This window comes from Lissotriton vulgaris, unplaced genomic scaffold (genome assembly GCF_964263255.1).
Source record: "Lissotriton vulgaris unplaced genomic scaffold, aLisVul1.2 SCAFFOLD_977, whole genome shotgun sequence".
Lineage (NCBI taxonomy): Eukaryota > Metazoa > Chordata > Amphibia > Caudata > Salamandridae > Lissotriton > Lissotriton vulgaris.
In genome coordinates, this window is record NW_028252489.1 from 33,961 (window position 1) to 55,941 (window position 21,981).

At 49.5% G+C, this 21,981-nt stretch overlaps 1 protein-coding gene across 1 annotated transcript in view; it reads left to right on the top strand.

Moving 5' to 3' along the window:
- The first annotated feature begins 21,415 nt into the window (after nt 1–21,415).
- Nucleotides 21,416–21,981, top strand: part of LOC147662136 (E3 ubiquitin-protein ligase TRIM39-like) — a 183,751-nt gene continuing 183,185 nt past the window's right edge. Inside the window, exon 1 of the mRNA XM_086951084.1 lies at nt 21,416–21,841. Within this exon, the coding sequence (XP_086807210.1) occupies nt 21,428–21,841 (414 nt within the window). The 5' untranslated portion in view covers nt 21,416–21,427. The remainder of the gene's footprint in view (nt 21,842–21,981) is intronic.

Consider the following 21,981-nt stretch of genomic DNA (forward strand, 5'->3'; position numbering starts at 1 on the left):
CCCTGTCAGTTCTCTGCTAAGTGGCTATATTTATGAAGACAATAAATACATTTTAAGGATCTTCGAAGTCGGTGTTCCTGGATTGACATGAAATGAGATCTTGAAGATGAGTTATCCATCAGTAGTTCTCAGGGCTCAGTCACACGGGAGCAAAAGGGGGAATTACAGAGAAAGGCCAACCACCAGCTTGAAATTAAAATAGCAAGATTTCAGAAGAAAGAGCAGAACAGAAAAAAGACCGGTAGTGTCTCGATGGATCTGAGGCTCTCGCCACCACACGAGCCACAGTTTGGACCATACGATGAGATGAACGGACTTATTTGAGTGAATATACACCCACACACACACACACACACACACACACACACTACTTGGTTAGCGTTGTCTAATGAGGCGTTCCAGACAACAGGTAATATTCAATCCTGAGAGTCTATCAACTGCTGGGGAATTTTTCAATACCGCACAAGTTAAGATTTGGGAAACACATGTGAAATATATGTAATAGGTTCTTTGAGGGTCCAACGCAATACTTCCACATGGTCAGCTTGATCCACTCACCCGCTCCTCCAGCCGGGCTTGGCCCTGCAGCAGCATGGGCATGACAGCTTACTGCAGCAGGTTCACTGATCCGGGGTAAAGCATGCGGCGACCAAAGGAGTGCGCCACCACATAGATGGAAAGATAGATATAGGAATTAAAAATGAAAGGAGCTGGTCCAACCCCTTTAACTTATACCATCAAATCACCCCTGAGGCCACGTTCCAATGTGGTGACTGGCAGGGGTGGGGGACTCAGAACACTAACCTCAGTAGCTGGCACGGAGGTTTCTGAATTTTGTGAAGGATGCCATTTGCTGCCCCTCTAGGACGGGGCTCTGACTTCAACAAGGGTACCCCTCCTCCGACCGTAGGAGCCCCATCATGCTCCTTGCTGCAAAGGATGGTGAGCAATGAGTAGGGTAGGCAAAAGGCGGGAGAGAATAGTTGATAGAGAAAAATAGTGGTAAATTCAAATGGGACAATAGAGGGGAGGTAAGAAGGATGGAGATATATTTGGGAATGGATGATAGAGAAATAAGACAAGGGGAAGAGGAAAAGGAGAAAAAACAAGAAAAAGAAATATAAAATGATAAAACTGGAGATCATTATCAATTACAAGAGAAAGAGACATACATAAAAAGGAGGAATCAAAATAAAGTTGTTCTGAAAGATAACTTGATAGTGTTGAGCAGTTGAATATAACAGAAGTCCCAGCAGCTCCCAGTAAAGCTGTAGAGAGAAAGCGGCCTTTGGGTGTCAGAGGTCGAAAAACAGGGGACGCCTTAGGTCAACAGAAAAACCTATTGGAAAATTGAGATATGTTGGTTTAGGTGCTGTAATAGCAGGGACTCAAGGTAAATTGACAAAGGTGTATGTGACTCTTACTGAAAGGAAAGTTGCAGCAGACACTAGTTAAGGTGCAGCTAGGAGTAGAAAGGGTGCTAAGGACAGGACTGAATGAGTCCTGCAGGTAACAGGACTAGAACTACAGGTGACAACCGGAGCAACCCACAATGCACAACAACGACCACTCCCACAGGTGAAATCCGGCACATCCAATCCCCTGCTGTAGCATGCCCTCTCCTTATTGTGGAGAAGAAGGTACCACTGAAGGTTACACGCGGGATCAGAGGACAGAGGAGCTGGAGGAGACACTGAAGGAGGAACAAAAAGGTGCCATATGCACAAGCTGCAACAGGATGTGCTCCTCATCACCCACCGGAATTCCACCCGCCACTTCTTAAACTCAGAATTATATTTGGCTAACTTCTTTGGCAAGAAAGCAAGATGGAAAGAAATGTCAATGAACAAAGAGCGTAAGGGGCGACGCAAGCACCACCGTCAACTGGAAGGAGTCAAATGGCAAACAGTGTCTTTTTCACATAGAAATGTTTGCGGAGCCGCCAATGAACCTCGCAAGGTTTGAAGACTATAGTGGCAAATGTATATCTATCGGTGTGGCCTTGTATGATAAGAGTGTCACGTTTGTTCCACATGCCCCAGGGTGAAATCCTGCCAATGAACCGACCATCAGTCAAGTGAATACAAATGAATGCCCCATGCTGCCAATGCAGACCTAGAGAATATGTGTGGCATCAATAAATACTGTCGAACAGTCCTAACAAAGCTACTTTGAGTGTAATTGTGCAGAGTGCTTCTTCCATGACCCTACAAGGGTCGCCTCTCAAAGGAGGTTCAATCCAAAGCAGGACATTGTACTGAGTTTCCTTTTAAGTATATTTTACATGCAGAAGGGGCTGGGGCCGCTTGAAGAATGTACCTTATTTTGTGGCCCATTGTCCTTCTTCGTCTCTTCTAATATTCGAATGAACTGAATATACTGAGGGTTTGTCCAGCGACTCAACCCTGCAATGGAAATAAGAAACTGCTTTTCAAAAGGGCTGTGAGACAAGCAAATGCGGCGGTAATGACAGCATTCGAGTGGGTGAAACAACTGACAGCCCCAAGGCCGGTCTGGCCGCACCGGGAGTCAGTAATTTCCTCAGGGGGCCGGTTTTGTTAGCAGGGGCCAGTTTTGTAGCAGTGCCGAAGTTTTAAAATCACTGCAAAGTTCCTCGTGTATCCAGCAGTTTTCAGACAACAATAAGTGTCAAGATGACTCTGGTGAATAATTTACCTTCCGGAGAGAACTCAGAGGTTTGTCTAGTGGCAGCTTTGACTCATCTAAGATAGCGCAGAGGGTTAATATGCCTGCTGCAAAGAACATGCACCATGCATATCAAAGAACAGTATTTTATGTGCATACCTCAGTGGGTTACTGCTCTTGTCACAGAGATTCTTTTCTTACTGTGCTGCTCATAAGATACCATCGTAATCTAGCACAGTGAGCCATGACCTGCCATGAAAGAGCTACATGCAAACTGCATGGTACAGGTTAGAAAGTTATTTTTTCTCAGTCTTCCATTATACTGATGTTGTTAAAAAAGGTTTGTTTGAGTGGAAATATATTCTTATTATTAAAGTCAATCCTAACTACGGTGTTATGTTCTGAATCCCAAGCTTGTGAAATCCAGGCCAAGCACTCTTAAAACATGCCTACCAGTATGGATGACGTGTGAATCGTACAGGTTGTAGTCCCCTTTGTCTTACGTAGCATTTCATTTCCTATCTTCTGATTTACATACCTATGATTGGCCCTGTTGGAGGGTGATAGTGAGGGAACCGTTGAAGAGCCCCGACAACGCACGGTGTGGGGGCTGGTCTGAGACTCTTCCCCAGGGCTGCTCTGGGTCCCCAGTCCAGCCCTGGAGAGCCCTCCTGAGCAGTAAAGGGGGCTCCAAGAGCACCGGCTGTAAATGCAAACCTGTGTGTTGGGGCAGATTTGGGCCACTTTTGCGCCACTTTTCCCATGTTAAAATTGACGCAAAGTGGCCCAAGGGTCTTGTAAATCATCCCCGTAAAGACTTAAAGGGGCAGGGGAATACAATCCACCTTTACCCTGCAGTGTGTAAAGGCTCAGTGGACATACAGATTCCATATGTTCGGAGCAGGAGCTTCGCCTCACTCCTAGAGATGGTCAGAGAGGGATCGGGGGGGGAGGCTGGAATCCGCTCTCAATGCTGAGGTGATCCAGAGGGATGTAGACTATGGAAGTCAATGTCACCCTCGGGGCCGCAGGTCAGTGCAGTGCAGCAGGACCAACAGTGCACACAGCGCAGTACATACATGCAATGTTTGAACAGGCTCGAACCTTTACCCCTGAGACACGCCACTCAGCAAGCAGAACTAGCATTGACCCCGCATATTGAGACAAGGGAACCCATCGGGCCACGCTCAAAGAACCTGAAAAAAGAGAAGACAAACAGCGACCAACGTGCAATCTAAAGCAACACATGAAGGGTTCAAGAGCTTCACGCAAACGGGAAAGGCTGAAACCGACCAGGAAGAAGGTGAGAAGCAGCTGTGTGCACCCCTCAGGTCTGACCTCTCAGATTACCCTGGGATCTCAACGCGGCCAGTGGCATCCAGTGGCGTTCAGTGGTGTCCATTGGCATCCAGTGGCATCCAGTGGCGTCCAGTGGCATCCAGTGGTGTCCAGTGGCGTCCAGTGGCATCCACTGGCATCCAGTGATGTCCAGTGGCATCCAGTGGCGTCCAGTGGCATCCAGTGGTGTCCAGTGGTGTCCAGTGACAGCCAGTGGCATCCAGTGGCGTCCGGTGGCATCCAGTGGCATCCAGTGGCATCCAGTGGTGTCCAGTGGTGTCCAGTGACGTCCAGTGGCATCCAGTGGCGTCCGGTGGCATCCAGTGGCGACCAGTGGCGTCCAGTGGCATCCAGTGATGTCCAGTGACGTCCAGTGGCATCCAGTGGCGTCCAGTGGCATCCAGTGGCATTTCATCCCTGGGAGTCACAGCTCCACCGATGCCCTTGAACCCGGGCCGCCAGCTCTGGTGCCTGTTCTGGCCCCGGCGCATGTGCAGAGCAGGACTGGAGCACAATCTACTTCTGAAATACAATTCTGACCTGAAGTATCCATGGTCAGAATTAACAAACGGTACCTTTAACTATGGAAAAAACAGAGCATGGGGCATCAGTTATCCAACGATTACTGTTGAAATGAAGAATAACATGAGGAATAATGGGAGGAAATTATGCGTCCAAATTCTGAGTTTTGTCCAGAGGCGTAGCTAGAGCTTGTGGCGCCCGGGGCTATCCCTCAGATTTCCGCCCCTTGGGGGGAGGGGGGGGGGGGGGGGGGGTGGTGCTGGGGAAAAAGGACAGGGAGCACTTGAAAGATGTCCGAGAGACACGTAGTATTGCCGCTGATAGTTAGTTACCTCGGTCATGCAAGTTACATGCACATACATGACACGCTCAAAGGCTACACAGTTGAATACACGGGTGACTGGCAGTACAAAAGAGAAGGTAACTCTCTGAGCCACAGGACGAGCAATGTGGTCACTGAAGCACCCATGTAAACTGACGTTTTTCTGCTTTTCCCAGCAGCACCACGCCAATAAACTATCCACATTGGTGCTTGGTTTGTGAAGTTAAACATTTGCTCTTGGTGTGACCTGCAGATCAGAAGATTAAATTCCAACAGGGCAAACTCACCTTCAGGCAAAGTGTGCAATTGCCCAAGGCCCCACCTTGGAAGGTCACACTCCACCTGAAGTGCATCCTGCTTAACACCCGCTCGGTCCACAGACACGCAACTGAACTCTGGGACCTACTCGACACTGCGTCACCGGACATCACCTTCCTTACAGAAACATGGATGAACACATCATCAGCACCCGACATCGCCATAGCCATACCGGACGCTTACAAGATTATCCAAAAAGACCGCACCATTCAAACAGGAGGAGGCATCGCCATCATCCATAGGAACACCATCAAAATTACGACCAGCTCCGACGATAATCTTGCAACCGCCGAACATCTCCACTTTCAGATCCACACCGACCCTAGGACCACACTTAGAGGCACCCTCCTCTACAGGCCTCCAGGAACCCGCACTCAATTCAGCGATGACATCACTGACTTCGTCAGCCCACATGCCCTCGCCTCCGAGAACTACATTCTTTTAGGAGACCTCAACTACCACCTTGAAAACAAACACGACAGCAACACCTCCACCCTTCTGGACAACCTGGCCAATCTCGGACTCAAACAACTTGTTGACACCCCCACCCATGTAGCCGGACACACGCTCGACCCTATCTTCACCTCCAGCAAGCACATTTCCTTCGATCGCGCCACAGCTCTCCATTGGATGGACCACAGCTGTGTTCACTTCAGCTACAAAACCACCCTGACCCACAACCGCCCACAACCTATTCCTCAGAGAAACTGGAACAAAATCACCTCCGACCAACTCCTCACAATACTCCACCAAAACCCTCCCACCCTCTCATTGGACCCTAACCAAGCGGCCACCAATCTCAAGCAATGGATCACCCACAGTGCTGACGAATTAGCACCCCTGAAAAAGCACCAGATCAAATCAGCCAGCAAAAAGGCTCCCTGGTTCAATGATGACCTTAAAAAATCCAAGAAGCTATGCCGCACCCTGAAGAAAACATGGAGAAAAAACCCAACCACCGACAACATGGCCACCCTCAAGGCAGCCACCCGCAAACACCACCAACTGATTCGATCCGCCAAGAAATCAGCATTCAAGGATCGTCTCGACAACAACACCCGCAACAGCAAGGAACTTTTCAACATCGTCAAAGAATTCACCAACCCCACCGCAGCATCTAATGACATCACTCCCTCCCAAGACCTCTGCGATGCGTTATCCTCCTTCTTCTACAACAAAATTGCCGACATCCACAACAGCTTTGAGAAGACTCCCAGCGATCAACCCTCCCCACCCCCCTCAGATCCTACTCCGCCAACTAACAACCTTAGCGCCTAGAACCCAATCACCACTGAAGAAACCATCCGCCTAATGAACTCAATCCACTCTGGCTCGCCTACCGACCCCTGCCCCCACCACATCTTCAACAAAGCTGACTCCATCCTCGCACCCCATCTCCATGATGTCATCAACTGCTCGTTCAACTCTGCCACCTTCCCAGAAAGCTGGAAACACGCAGAACTCAGCGCCCTCTTGAAGAAACCCACAGCAGACCCCTCTGAACTTAAAAATTACCGACCCATATCCCTCTTCCCTTTCCCCACCAAAGTCATTGAGAAAGCCGTCAACAGCCAGCTCGCCACCTTCCTTGAATCCAACAACTCCCTCGATCCATCTCAATCCGGATTTCGAGCCAAACACAGCACCGAAACCGCCCTCATTGCAGCGACAGACGACATCCGAACACTACTGGATAACGGAGAAACAGCGGCCCTCATTCTACTCGACCTCTCCGCCGCCTTCGACACAGTCTGCCACAGCACCCTTATACAACGCCTCAGCAACATCGGCATACAAGGAAAAGCCTTGGGCTGGATCATCTCGTTCCTCACCGGGAGAACTCAAAGAGTCCGACTTCCCCCATTCAACTCAGAGGCCACTGAAGTCATCTGTGGAGTACCACAAGGATCATCACTCAGTCCCACCCTCTTCAACGTTTACATGAGCCCACTCGCATCCTTCGCGCGCCAACACAACCCAAACATCATCTCCTACGCCGACCACATCCAATTAATCCTTTCCCTCACCAAAGACCCTAACACCGCCAAAACCAGGTAAGGTAAGGTAAGGTAATATTTTTATTTGTATATGATTAATTAAAATCTTTACAAAAATATAAAACGCCATGTGACAGTACAAATGATTTAAAATACAGCAGTTACTATTGTCAATTCAAGGTTGTCATTAAGTCCCGATGAGTCTTTCAAGTTTGCTTGAATCTTTCTTTCATTAAATCAAAGAACTTCACAACCTGACAGTTCAGTTTAATATTGCTGGAGGAAAAACACAGTTTAACTGCCTGCCTACAGGTCCGAACGGCATGTGATCTAAAAAAAGGTAGCAACAGCTTATGCCTCAGGTCCATTAGTCTCGGGCAAGTGCATATCACATGAATGATGTCCTCCTTGCCAGACTCACACAGGCGACAAAGGGCCGAGGCGTGAGTTCTCTCCCATGGTGGCAGGTGCGGTAATATCGGGATTGCTCCAAGGCGTAGTTTCAGGAACTTTTCTTTGATTTTTATTTTCATCCCGATATTAAGATATGGTTGTGGCTGTATTTTGCCGTAATCTCCCACCGTTATCCATCCATGCGCTCTGTTGGCTAGGTCTTTCTTATCTTCTATTGCCGAGATTAATCGGGCAGATTTTTTTGCCAACTTTTTGAAGGCCTGGTGGTCTATGGCAGTTTCCCAAATATCGGATAAGCCTAGCACATCAAGAGATCCAAATAGGTAGTCCCTAGGCAGTGTAGTGCGACATCTAAGTAGCTCTTCCCAAACTCTGGCATTTAAGGAGTCAGGGTCTGCATCGCGGATCTTGCGCTAGTTAGTTACATATGCGCTCCGTCTTTCTAGTGTTTGTTTGACCACCCCAAATTCTAAACGAATTTTGGCCGGAGACGCGTATTTGAGAAGATTGAAAATGGCCCTGTAGCAATTGGCTATGACGGTGTCTAACAATGCAGCATCCTTCCCATGCAGCGATTCACTCCCATAGGTGAGCGTTGGTTGAAGTTTCGCTCTGAGGATTTCAAGGAAGTGTTTAAGGGTGAGGTCAGGGAGTTTGGTCTTTAGTGATTTCAGTACGAGGTGAGTCATTGTTGCCTTCCCTCGGATAGACTGGAGCTGAGGCCTAGACATGTTCTTAGAATCCAGCACGACGCCAAGGTACTTGTATGTGGCTACCCGTTCGAGCTTTACTCCGTTCAGGTACCAACAAGGGATCCTTTTCTTCCTGTAGTTCACTGTCATGACCTTAGATTTATTGAGGTTTATTTCTAGGGCATTCTTTACCGAGAAGGCGTGGGTACAATTCAAAAGATGCTGAAGGCCTATTGGCGACCGGCTTATCAGCACTAAATCATCCGTATATAACAGACTAGGGAGGGTGACTTTTCCTAGCTTGGGCGCATGATTGCAGCATTTGTCAAGTTCTTCCGGTAAGTCCGAAATAAACAGATTGAATAGAATTGGCGCTAATAAGCACCCCTGCTTTAGACCTTTAGTTGTCCTAATCTGCTTCGAGAGGTGCTGGCCAGTTTCAAGTTTAATTTTAACCCAGGTGTTAGAGTGAAGCAGTATTAGGATGTCTAGGAGATGTTTCGGGATGCCCCAATTGAATAGTTTTTCCCAAAGTTTGTTTCGGTCCACATGATTGAAGGCCGCCGTATAATCGATAAATGAGAGGAATAGCGGTAGCTTGATGGTTTTAGCTTCGCCCATCAGTAGGGACAGGGCCATGATGTTGGTTGTTGTCCCTTGGCCTACACGGAAACCTGTTTGGTTGGGAGGGATGATGGCTTTTTTGGACGCCCACGCCAATAGTTCTTCCAGAATGAGCCCGCTGAAATATTTTGCTTCTATGTCAAGAAAAGCAATGAGACGGTAGCTGTTCGGATTACTCTTGCTCCCATGTTTATATATCGGACTAATGACGGACCCATGCCAGGAGTCCGGAAGGGATAAAGTAAGTCTGGCCTCGTTAAAGACCTGGCCCAAGGATACACTTCAAAAGGCTACGTCAGATTTGTAAAAAATGGGGGGGATTCCATTCGGTCCCGGGGCCCCATTTGGTCGTCCCTTGGTGATTCGCTGCCCGATGTCTGCTGGGGTGTATCCCAATCCATGCATGCTTGTCCCCCTTTGATTGCTGGGGTTACCATCACAACCAAACTTTGTGATTTCCATGCAGGGAGACTTTGTTGTGGTGTCTTCTATATTGTCATTATTGAAGTGTGACAATAAGTATTTGGTCCATACTTCCTCTGCTATGTGCGAATTTTGCCCCAGATGGTCAGGGTTCTGGATTCTTTTCACCATTTGCCAGAACCTAGAGCTGTTTTTCTGCTTTCCTTCGTGGACAAGTTTCCCCCAAAGTTCTTCGTTCCTTTGTTTTTGGCTTATCCATTTCAGCCGTTTGAGTTGCTTTTTTGCTTCTCTCAGCGCTACTTGCAAACTAGGGTTTCCCTGATCCTTTCGTATCCGCCTCAGAGTTTGGTTAATCAAACGTTTTTGTGTTTTCATTTCCAACCGCATCTGTCTCGTGCTTGAGAGTCCCCTCACAAGGCGAGCATTGGTAGGCCTGGTACTGCCCAGTTGTTCCCCGATGGTGGTGATGAAGTCATGCCAGACATTCGCCAACTTAGATGAGCAATGAATTTGGCGGAAGAGGGTTTTCGCAATTGAACCAATAAGGTCGATGTTGTCAAGATTGCACCGTATCCGTTTTAAGTTTGCACTGACTTCTGTTTCTGGGCCAATGTAGCGTTCTTTTTCCTCTGCCGAATTGGATTTTATCTCAGCCACCAAGGGCAGGTGGTCGCTGAAATCATTCACATCTATTTTGAATGAAGTTATCCAGCTGAACATGTCTAAGGACATGAATATGTAGTCCAAATGCGAGGATTGTGTGCTAGAGTGGAAAGTGGCTGCCGGTAGATCGTCTTCAGCATAACGTCCATTTAGGGCCCTTAAGTTATGGATATTCAATCGCCAAAGAAGGTTTTTTGAATGTTTCGTTAACTTGTTATTTTTTGTTCCACCTTGCGGCGGCACGCCCCATGCTGCATCTAATTCATAAGAGAGGTCAGTGCCTTGCTCATTGTTGATGAGAAGCATGTTAAAATCACCAGCCAGGATGAAGGTGTCAGACTCCCCGGAGTCCCTTATTTTTTGTAAAACGTGCCCCAGCTCTTCCACCGATTTTTGTTTCCATTTGGGGTGAATATATGTATTTATAATAATGACTTCCAGGTGCTGCTTTGTTAGAGGGAGTGAGAGCTTTGCCACCTGTATGACACTTGGGGGGGGTTATATGAAAGTCCAGAGCCCTAATTTCGCCTATTGTCGTTATAGAGGCGAATACCATCAGTCCTCCTGAACCGCGGCCGAAGGTTGAAGTTTTGGTTGCTGGCGTACAGAGTGACGTAAACCCCTGAAGATCAAACACCTTATCTTCCCAAGTTTCTTGTATTAACAAGAGATCAAATGAGGTTAAATATTGTAAGAGCTCCGGATCGTTCTTTTTATTAGCTAAGCCATTGATGTTCCATGAGCAGATTCTTATGGCCCTACGTGCCACCAAGGGGTTAAAGGGCACTTTCCTATTCTGTCAAACATCAGCAGTCGTTATCGCGATAGTACGCGGAATACATCTCCAATTAGGGTCTGTCGATAACGACAGGTTCGCATCTTGATTGCGATATTGACCCCGTTGGGGACTTTTAATGTGTCGGTAGCCTTGCCCCAGTGACCAGCTCCTAGCTCCCTTTAATACTGAAGTGGAGTTTCTTTGAAGCTGAGGTTGGATGGAGGGTAAAAGCGGAGTTGGATAACGGGGTTGCCTTTCCAGCTTCAAGGCAATTCCCCATTGCTGGAACATTGCCTCCTCTTTCAATATTTTATTAGCTATCTCCGACGAGATCCAGGTAGTTTTGGTAATATCAGGCTGATGGGTCAAGGTGTTGGATTGGAACCCTACTTGTAAAAGGTCGTTCGAGCTGATGTTTGCCAGATTTGTTGAAGAGTGCAGGAGTCTTAGTATGTTCCCCCTATTCAATGTGTCTTCATTCCCTCTGGAAACCGCCCAAACCAATCTTCACGAAGACATGAAAGAAGTAGCCGAATGGATGAAACATAGCCGCCTAAAACTCAACTCAGACAAAACGGAGGTGCTCATCCTAGGATCTTCCCCCTCTGCCTGGGACGACTCTTGGTGGCCTTCCGCTCTGGGCACAGCACCCACACCTACAGACCACGCACGTAACCTTGGCTTCATCCTAGACTCCTCTCTCTCGATGTCCAGACAAGTCAACGCAGTCTCATCCTCCTGCTTCAACGTACTTCGCATTCTCAAAAAGATCTTCCGCTGAATCCCCCTCGAGACAAGAAAGACTGTCACCCACGCACTGGTCACGAGTCGACTGGATTATGGTAACACACTATACGCCGGAATCACAGCAAAATTACAGAAAAAACTCCAACGCATCCAAAACGCATCAGCGAGACTCATATTAGACATCCCGCGCCAAGATCACATCACCGGACACCTAAAAGACCTCCACTGGCTTCCCGTCAGCAAAGGAATTACGTTCCGTCTTCTGACCCACGCACACAAGGCCCTCTACAATCTAGGACCCGAATGCCTCTACACTCGACTGTCCTTCTACAAACCCACCCGCCAACTAAGATCGTCCAATCAAGCCCTTGCCGCAGTCCCGCGCATCCGAAAATCCACCATGGGTGGCAGATCCTTCTCTTTCCTGGCTGCCAAGACCTGGAACTCACTCCCCACTCACCTCCGCCTTACTCAAAACCACATCTCCTTCAGAAAAGAACTTAAAACCTGGCTATTCGACAAATAATGAACCCCTTCCCCAAGCGCCTTGAGACCCTCTGGGAGAGTAGTGCGCTATATAAATGCCCTAACTTGAACTTGAACTTGAACCATTGTGAAGCCTACTTGGCCAATTGATCCTGCACCACACAACAGCAGTCGGGCCGAATAGCAAGGTTTCTTATTCAGTGTTAGACAAGGACCTCGGACTAATGTGGTCTTCATCTGGTGTCCTTAAGTTATTCGTTCCCATTTGTAAAGGACTTCTCTCCTGCCCTCCCCATAAAAATGTAGGGCCTCATTTATGAGACTCCTTGCGCTTCTGGAAGTCACTTTTGGTGACGTTCCGTGGCGCAGAGGCCTGCATGATTAAGCCACTTTTTTTGTCTTAATGCTGCCTGATAAATAGCAGTCCCTTTAACGCAGTGTTCTGCCTTAAAGGGGCTGCAATGGGTGCTGCTGGGGGGCGTTCCCAGCCACATCCATGGCCTTTAGACACTGCCCCAGATTTACGAGAAATCGTGAATCTGAGGCAGTGCCAAAAGCTTACGTCTCCCCAGGGGAGGCGCAAGGGAGGCGCAACGGGGAGAAATATCTTTATTTCTCCTGGCTAGGAAAAGCCTCATGTGATTATTTTTGTACACAAAGGTTTCCCTTCCTGTACAAAAAGAATCATCCCTGCAACACAGGCCCCTTGCACCATTGGGCAAAGGTGCCTGCGTTGGCGTAGGGAGCCCATTGTGCGCAGGCGCGGGGGAAAGGACAGGAATGCGCCGTGTCTTATGGCTACGGCGAATTCCTGCCCCTTTCTTTTGCCGTAGAAAAGCGCAGCGGGAAGGCCGGCTCCGCTCTCTACAGCAAAACCGCATAAATGAGGCGCTTAGTGATTAAAAAGAACTCATCCTTTTTAGCCAGCAAGCGATCGAATGTGTGCTCTCCCAGCAGAAGGGTCCTGGTTCAGCATATCGTAGTCTTGAAGAAGGGGGAGGTTTTCAACCTCAGGTTCTTGAACAAGTTATGGAAACACTAGAAGTTGAACCTGGCGGCCTTCAGTTCCAACGTATCTTTTCCGCTCTTGACTTCACAGATGGGCTCTTTCTCTGAGTTTGCCGGTGACAGGTCTCCGCTTCTAATTGGCAGTGCTATCAGTCAGACAACCTTCCGCCCCGAGGGTGTTTATGATGGTAAAGGCTCATGAAAGCTGCGCCCCTGCCTGCACCCAAACTTAAACTACGGGCTTTTGAAAATGGACCCCCCCACGACACTTGCAGCACAGCCTTTAGATTACTGTCACTCTAGTGGCAAAAGCTTAACAAGGAACAATTCAGCCTGCTGATGCCATTGCAGCATATTCACTTTTTGTCGGGACGCTTTACTGACCGCCTGCGGCGGACCGCACCCCCCACCCCCCCTCCCCAACTCCCCGTCCCTCCTGCCGGCACCCCCCTAAGCTACGCGAGTGCCAAGCAGAGAGGTAAACACGGCCTGGAAAGTCCGGTGGAAAATGTAATCCCTGCGGGTTTCAAGCAAGTGAAACTATTCAGGGACTGATTTCCCAGAAATGCTGTAACCTCGAGGCGATTTGAGGTCACTTCTCCAAGGCGGCTGCAGCTGCCTCTGGTACTTTCACTTTCGTTTCTTGTAAAGCGGGGGTTCCCACAGGGAGGGAGGGGGGGAGGGGAGGGCGCAGTTACAGGTCAAATCTTACTGGTAATTTTGATCATCACGCACAGTCTGATCATCACGCACAGTCTGATCATCACGCACAGTCTTGTCCTGAGCTTCACGAAGGCGGTCGCTCCCCCACGCTGCTCCCAGACCAGTACCTGACCTGAGCTGGTATCGTAGCGCTGCTTGCACTATATTTGCACGAAAGCTGACCTCTGTGAACTGCAAGCATTGTGGCATCTCGCACTACTAAGGATTAATTTGATTGTTAGGAGCGCTGTGCCGCCAGACTGCGCTTCGTTTGCTTATTATTGTCCAGTGCTGCTGTCCTTTGCCTGCTTGCCGATTCACGCCTAATTGTGCACATTTATTTATTTATCTAGCATTCTCTGTTGCATTGCTTTGCCTGTGCCCCAATATCGCCCTGATTGCCTTTTGGCTCGCCGACATTTTGTTTGTTGTTTGTAGTGCCTCCCAGCCTGGCTATCCGCCCCGCCCCCGCCTCCCAGCTGACCCTCCCTCCCACTACGAGCTTAGATCCTACCTTCCGCTTTAAGCGCTGTGACTGTCCTGAGCTTCACGAAGGCGGTCGCTCCCCCACGCTGCTCCCAGACCAGTACCTGACCTGAACTGGTATTGTAGCGTTGCTCGCACTATATTTGCACGAAAGCTGACCTCTGTGAACTGCAAGCATTGTGGCATCTCGCGCTACTAAGGATTAATTTGATTGTTAGGAGCGCTGTGCCGCCAGACTGCGCTTCGTTTGCTTATTATTGTCCAGTGCTGCTGTCCTTTGCCTGCTTGCCGATTCACGCCTAATTGTGCACATTTATTTATTTATCTAGCATTCTCTGTTGCATTGCTTTGCCTGTGCCCCAATATCGCCCTGATTGCCTTTTGGCTCGCCGACATTTTGTTTGTTGTTTGTAGTGCCTCCCAGCCTGGCTATCCGCCCGCCCCCGCCTCCCAGCTGACCCTCCCTCCCACTACGAGCTTAGATCCTACCTTCCGCTTTAAGCGCTGTGACTGTCCTGAGCTTCACGAAGGCGGTCGCTCCCCCACGCTGCTCCCAGACCAGTACCTGACCTGAACTGGTATTGTAGCGCTGCTCGCACTATATTTGCACGAAAGCTGACCTCTGTGAACTGCAAGCATTGTGGCATCTCGCGCTACTAAGGATTAATTTGATTGTTAGGAGCGCTGTGCCGCCAGACTGCGCTTCATTTGCTTATTATTGTCCAGTGCTGCTGTCCTTTGCCTGTTTGCCGATTCACGCCTAATTGTGCACATTTATTTATTTATCTAGCATTCTCTGTTGCATTGCTTTGCCTGTTCCCCAATATCGCCCTGATTGGCTTTTGGCTCGCCGACATTTTGTTTGTTGTTTGTAGTGCTTCCCAGCCCGGCTATCCGCCCCGCCCCCGCCTCCCAGCTGACCCTCCTTGACCTCTGTGAACTGCAAGCATTGTGGCATCTCGCGCTACTAAGGATTAATTTGATTGTTAGGAGCGCTGTGCCGCCAGACTGCGCTTCGTTTGCTTATTATTGTCCAGTGCTGCTGTCCTTTGCCTGTTTGCCGATTCACGTCTAATTGTGCACATTTATTTATTTATCTAGCATTCTCTGTTGCATTGCTTTGCCTGTGCCCCAATATCGCCCTGATTGCCTTTTGGCTCGCCGACATTTTGTTTGTGGTTTGTAGTGCCTCCCAGCCCGGCTATCCGCCCCGCCCCGCCTCCCAGTTGACCCTCCCTCGCCCCTCCCCTCTCCACCATCCTCTTATGACAGATGCATTTGCGCGCAGCGGTCATGTGCAGCGGTCACGCGCAGCGGTCGCGCCGAAGGTGCGCCAAAGGTAAGCCCGTCTGCGCCCGTCAGCGCCTGGACCGCGCCCAGCGCCAAACCCCCTGGTCCTCGCAATACCCACTCCTCCCGCATAACATATGACGCCGCTACTCTCCTTGCCCTTAACCCCGGACGCACACCACAATGCTTCGAAGCTGCCCCGGGACGTACCCACGGTCCTTTCGCCTGCCACTCCTGCAAATTTACCAGCATCAATAACCAAACCACATCCACCGAATCCAATCACAGCTCCGACTCTAACCACCTGAAATGCATCCTGCTGAACACCCGCTCGGTCCACAGACATGCAACTGAACTCTGGGACCTACTCGACACGGCGTCACCAGACGTCGCCTTCCTTACAGAAACCTGGATGAACGCATCATCAACACCCGACATCGCCATAGCCATTCCGGACACTTACAAGATCACCCGAAAAGACCGCATCAATCAAACAGGAGGAGGCATCGCCATCGTCCATAAGAACACCATCAAAATCACGACCAGTTTCGACGATAACCTTACAACCGCCGAACACATCCACTTCCAGATCCACACCGACCCTAGGACCACACTTGGAGGTACCCTCATCTACAGGCCCCCAGGAACCCGTAAACATTTCAGCGAAGACATCACTGACTTCATTAGCCCACATGCCCTCGCCTCAGAGAACTACATTTTACTAGGAGACCTAAACTTCCACCTGGAAAAGAAAAACGACATCAACACCACCACCCTCCTTGACAACCTGGCCAATCTCGGACTCAAACAACTTGTTGACACTCCCACCCATATAGCCGGACATACACTCGACCCAATCTTCACCTCCAGCAAATACATTTCCTTCGATCGCACCACAGCTCTCCATTGGACGGACCACAGTTGCGTTCACTTCAGCTACAAAACCACCTCGACCCACAACCCCCCACAACCTATTCCTCGAAGAAACTGGAACAAAATCACCACCGACCAATTCCTCTCATCGCTCAACCAAAACCCACCCGCCCTCTCATCGGACCCAAACCAAGCGGCCACCAAACTCAAACAGTGGATCACTCACAGCGCTGATGAATTAGCACCCTTGAAAAACCATCACACCAAACAGGACAGCAAAAAGGCCCCCTGGTTCAACGATGACCTTAAGAAATCCAAGAAGCTATGCCATACTCTCGAGAAAACATGGAGAAAAAACCCAACCACCGACAACATGACCACCTTCAAGGCAGCCACCCGCAAACACCACCAACTGATTCGATCCACCAAGAAATCAGCATTCAAGAATCGACTCGACAACAACGCCCATAACAGCAAGGAACTATTCAACATAGTCAAAGAATTCACCAACCCCACCGCAGCCTCAAACGACATCACTCCCTCCCAAGACCTCTGCGATTCGTTATCCTCCTTCTTCTACAACAAAATTGCCGACATACATAACAGCTTCGAGAACATCTCCAACGAACAATCCTCTCCACCCCCCTCCGAACCTAAACCGCCCTCTAACAACCTCAGCGCCTGGAACCCAATCACCACTGAAGACACCATCCGCCTAATGAACTCCATCCACTCCGGCTCGCCAACCGACCCCTGTCCCCACCACATCTTCAACAAAGCAGACTCCATCATCGCACCCCATCTCTGTGAGGTCATCAACTGCTCCTTCAACTCTGCTACCTTCCCAGAAAGCTGGAAACACGCCGAAGTCAGCGCCCTCCTGAAGAAACACACAGCAGACCCCTCTGAACTTAAAAACTACCGCACCATCTCCCTCCTCCCATTCCCTGCCAAAGTCATTGAGAAAGCCGTCAATAGCCAGCTCGCCGCCTTCCTTGAATCCAACAACTCCCTCGATCCCTCACAGTCCGGCTTTCGAGCCAAACACAGCACCAATACCGCCCTCATCGCAGCCACAGACGACATCCGAACACTACTGGACAACGGAGAAACAGTGGCCCTCATTCTACTCGACCTCTCCGCCGCCTTCGACAAAGTCTGTCACAGCACCCTCATTCAACGCCTCAGCAACATCGGCATACAGGGAAAAGCCTTGGAATGGATCATCTCGTTCCTATCTGGGAGAACTCAGAGAGTCCGACTTCCCCCATTCATATCAGAGGCCACCGAAGTCATCTGCGGTGTACCACAAGGATCATCACTCAGTCCCACCCTCTTCAATGTTTACATGAGTCCACTTGCATCCATCGCGCGCCAACACAACTTCAACATCATCTCCTACGCTGACGACACCCAGCTGATCCTTTCCCTCACCAAAGACCCTATCACTGCCAAAACCAATCTTCACGAAGGCATGAAAGAAGTAGCCGAATGGATGAAAAACAGCCGCCTAAAACTTAACTCTGACAAAACGCCGTCTCTTCCTCCTGCTTCAACGTACTTTGTATGCTCAAAAAAATCTTCCGGTGGATCCCCTCCGAGACAAGAAAAACTGTCACCCACGCACTGGTCACGAGTCGACTGGACTACGGAAACACCCTCTACGCCGGAATCACAACCAAACTACAGAAAAAACTCCAACGCATCCAAAACGCATCAGCGAGACTCATTTTGGACATCCCTCGCCAAGATCACATTACCGGCCACCTGAAAGACCTTCACTGGCTCCCCGTCAACAAGAGAATAACGTTCCGTCTCCTCACCCACGCACACAAGGCCCTCTACAAACTAGGACCCGAATGCCTCAACACCCGGCTGTCCTTCTACACTCCCTCCCGCCAACTTAGATCCGCCAATCAAGCCCTCGCCGCAGTTCCGCGTATCCAAAGATCCACCATGGGAGGCAGATCCTTCTCCTACCTGTCGGCCAAGACCTGGAACTCACTCCCTACTCACCTCCACCTTACACAGAACCACTTCTCCTTCAGAAAAGAACTTAAAACCTGGCTATTCGATAAATTATGAACCCCCTCCCCAAGCGCCTTGAGACCCTCCGGGTGAGTAGTGCGCTATATAAATTCTTGAACTTGAACTTGATCATCACGCACAGTCTGATTATCACGCACAGTCTGGTCATCACGTACAGTATGATAATCACGCACAGTCTGATCATCACGCACAGTCTGATCATCACGCACAGTCTGATCATCACGCACAGTCTGATCATCACACCACAGTCTGATCATCACGCACAGTCTGATTATCACGCACAGTCTGATTATCACGCACAGTCTGGTCATCACGTACAGTATGATAATCACGCACAGTCTTGATCATCACGCACAGTCTGATCATCACATACAGTCTGATCATCACGCACAGTCTGATCATCACGCACAGTCTGATCATCACGCACAGTCTGATCATCACGCACAGTCTGATCATCACACCACAGTCTGATCATCACGCACAGTCTGATCATCACACCACAGTCTGATCATCACGCACAGTCTGATCATCACACCACAGTCTGATCATCACGCACAGTCTTGATCATCACGCAGTCTGATCATCTCTGATAAATTATTTCAGTCACACACAATCAATTTAGTTTAAAATCTGCAGGCAGGGCTGCTCTGTCTCATCATCTTTCTGAGTAAGCCTGGTTTATCTGCAGATCTGATTTAAGCACAGTAAATCTGCAGGCGCGGCCGCAGGGCTGCTCTGTCTCATCATCCTTCTGAGTAAGCCTGGTTTATCTGCAGATCTGATTTAAGCACAGTAAATCTGCAGGCCCGGCCACAGGGCTGCTCTGTCTCATCATCCTTCTGAGTAAGCCTGGTTTATCCACAGATCTGATTTAGGCACAGGAAATCTGCAGGCCGGGCTGCAGGGCTGCTCTGTCTCATCATCCTTCGGAGTAAGCCTGGTTTATCTGCAGATCTGATTTGAACACAGTCAATCTGCAGGCTGGGCTGCAGGGCTGCTCTGTCTCATCATCCTTCTGAGTAAGCCTGGTTTATCTGCAGATCTGATTTAAGCACAGTAAACCTGCAGGCCCGGCCGCAGGGCTGCTCTGTCTCATCATCCTTCTGAGTAAGCCTGGTTTATCTGCAGATCTGATTTGAACACAGTAAATCTGCAGGCCCAGCGCAGGGCTGCTCTGTCTCATCATCCTTCTGAGTAAGCCTGGTTTATCTGCAGATCTGATTTAAGCACAGTAAACCTGCAGGCCCGGCCGCAAGGCTGCTCTGTCTCATCATCCTTCTGAGTAAGCCTGGTTTATCTGCAGATCTGATTTAAGCACAGTAAACCCGCAGGCCCGGCCGCAGGGCTGCTCTGTCTCATCATCCTTCTGAGTAAGCCTGGTTTATCTGCAGATCTGATTTGAACACAGTAAACCTGCAGGCCCGGCCGCAAGGCTGCTCTGTCTCATCATCCTTCTGAGTAAGCCTGGTTTATCTGCAGATCTGATTTAAGCACAGTAAACCCGCAGGCCCGGCCGCAGGGCTGCTCTGTCTCATCATCCTTCTGAGTAAGCCTGGTTTATCTTCAGATCTGATTTAAGCACAGTAAACCTGCAGGCCCGGCCGCAGGGCTGCTCTGTCTCATCATCCTTCTGAGTAAGCCTGGTTTATCTGCAGATCTGATTTAAGCACAGTGAACCTGCAGGCCCGGCGCAGGGCTGCTCTGTCTCATCATCCTTCCGAGTAAGCCTAGTTTATCTGCAGATCTGATTTAAGCACAGTAAACCTGCAGGCCCGGCCGCAGGGCTGCTCTGTCTCATCATCCTTCTGAGTAAGCCTGGTTTATCTGCAGATCTGATTTAAGCACAGTAAACCTGCAGGCCCGGCCGCAGGGCTGCTCTGTCTCATCATCCTTCTGAGTAAGCCTGGTTTATCTGCAGATCTGATTTAAGCACAGTAAACCCGCAGGCCCGGCCGCAGGGCTGCTCTGTCTCATCATCCTTCTGAGTAAGCCTGGTTTATCTGCAGATCTGATTTAAGCACAGTAAACCCGCAGGCCCGGCCGCAGGGCTGCTCTGTCTCATCATCCTTCTGAGTAAGCCTGGTTTATCTTCAGATCTGATTTAAGCACAGTAAACCTGCAGGCCCGGCCGCAGGGCTGCTCTGTCTCATCATCCTTCTGAGTAAGCCTGGTTTATCTGCAGATCTGATTTAAGCACAGTGAACCTGCAGGCCCGGCGCAGGGCTGCTCTGTCTCATCATCCTTCTGAGTAAGCCTAGTTTATCTGCAGATCTGATTTAAGCACAGTAAACCTGCAGGCCCGGCCGCAGGGCTGCTCTGTCTCATCATCCTTCTGAGTAAGCCTGGTTTATCTGCAGATCTGATTTAAGCACAGTAAACCTGCAGGCCCGGCCGCAGGGCTGCTCTGTCTCATCATCCTTCTGAGTAAGCCTAGTTTATCTGCAGATCTGATTTGAGCACAGTAAACCTGCAGGCCCGGCCGCAGGGCTGCTCTGTCTCCTCATCCTTATCAAGGGCGACCTGATTAACTGGATTTATCTTCACAGACTACTGGTCAGTGCATGACAGTTTTTCCAGCCAGGCTGGCTCTCGCTTCTCTCTCGGCACTGGAGCCCGCCCGGGCGGGGGAGGTGGCGGGGTGAGTTTCTGGTTGGTCAAATGTCTGTAATTTCTGATATTTAGAAGTTTCCCTAGTCTTCATTGCATGATTTTTGCTCGCGATAAAGTGTCACTCTTAGTCGTTGGAATGTCACTCATAATTTCACTGAAATTTAAAAAATGTCACACACAGCAATCTGAAACCTTGGCAGCGATGGGCAGCTGTGCACAGAATCTTACAACATAACACATTACTCGTATGTTGAGCTGAGAAGGGTGAAAAACTCACAGGTCAAGCACAGGAGACAGAAGCAACAGAGGAGTCAGTCCTATTCTGTGCCTGTAAAATGATCCAGAAGTCCCAGCCCACACAGAGAAGGACAGACAGACACACCCACTTCATAAAGAGAGAGAAACTGAAACCTAACATTCCTTCCTGCATTTCTGCATCATGGCGGCAGCAGCTCAGCTCGGGAACCTCAAGGAAGAGGCCACTTGTTCCATCTGTTTGGAATATTTCACTGATCCGGTGATTATTGATTGTGGACACAACTTCTGCCGCTCCTGCATCACCCAGAGCTGGGAGGGAAGAGATGGAAACTTTCCCTGTCCACAGTGCAGGGAAATATCTTCTGGGAAAAACCTCCGACCCAACAGACAACTGAAGAACATGGTGGAAATTGCAAAACAGCTTCATCTGCCCCCGGTGAAGCCCCAAGGGGAGAATCTGTGCGAGAAACATCAAGAGAAACAGGGGCTGTTCTGTGCAGAGGATCAGAGGATGATATGCTGGGTCTGCCGGGAGTCCAAGGAGCACAAAACTCACTCAGCAAGTCTTATAGAAGAGGCTGCAGAGGAGCACAAGGTACGTCTGCGTTCAGGGACCATAAACTCACAATATTAACCCTGCTGAGGAGTCTGCAAAGGTGTACATGGTGTGTGTGTGCGTGTGTGCGTGTGTGCGTGCGTGTGTTTGTGCTCTGGAAGGACAACAGAAGAGCACAC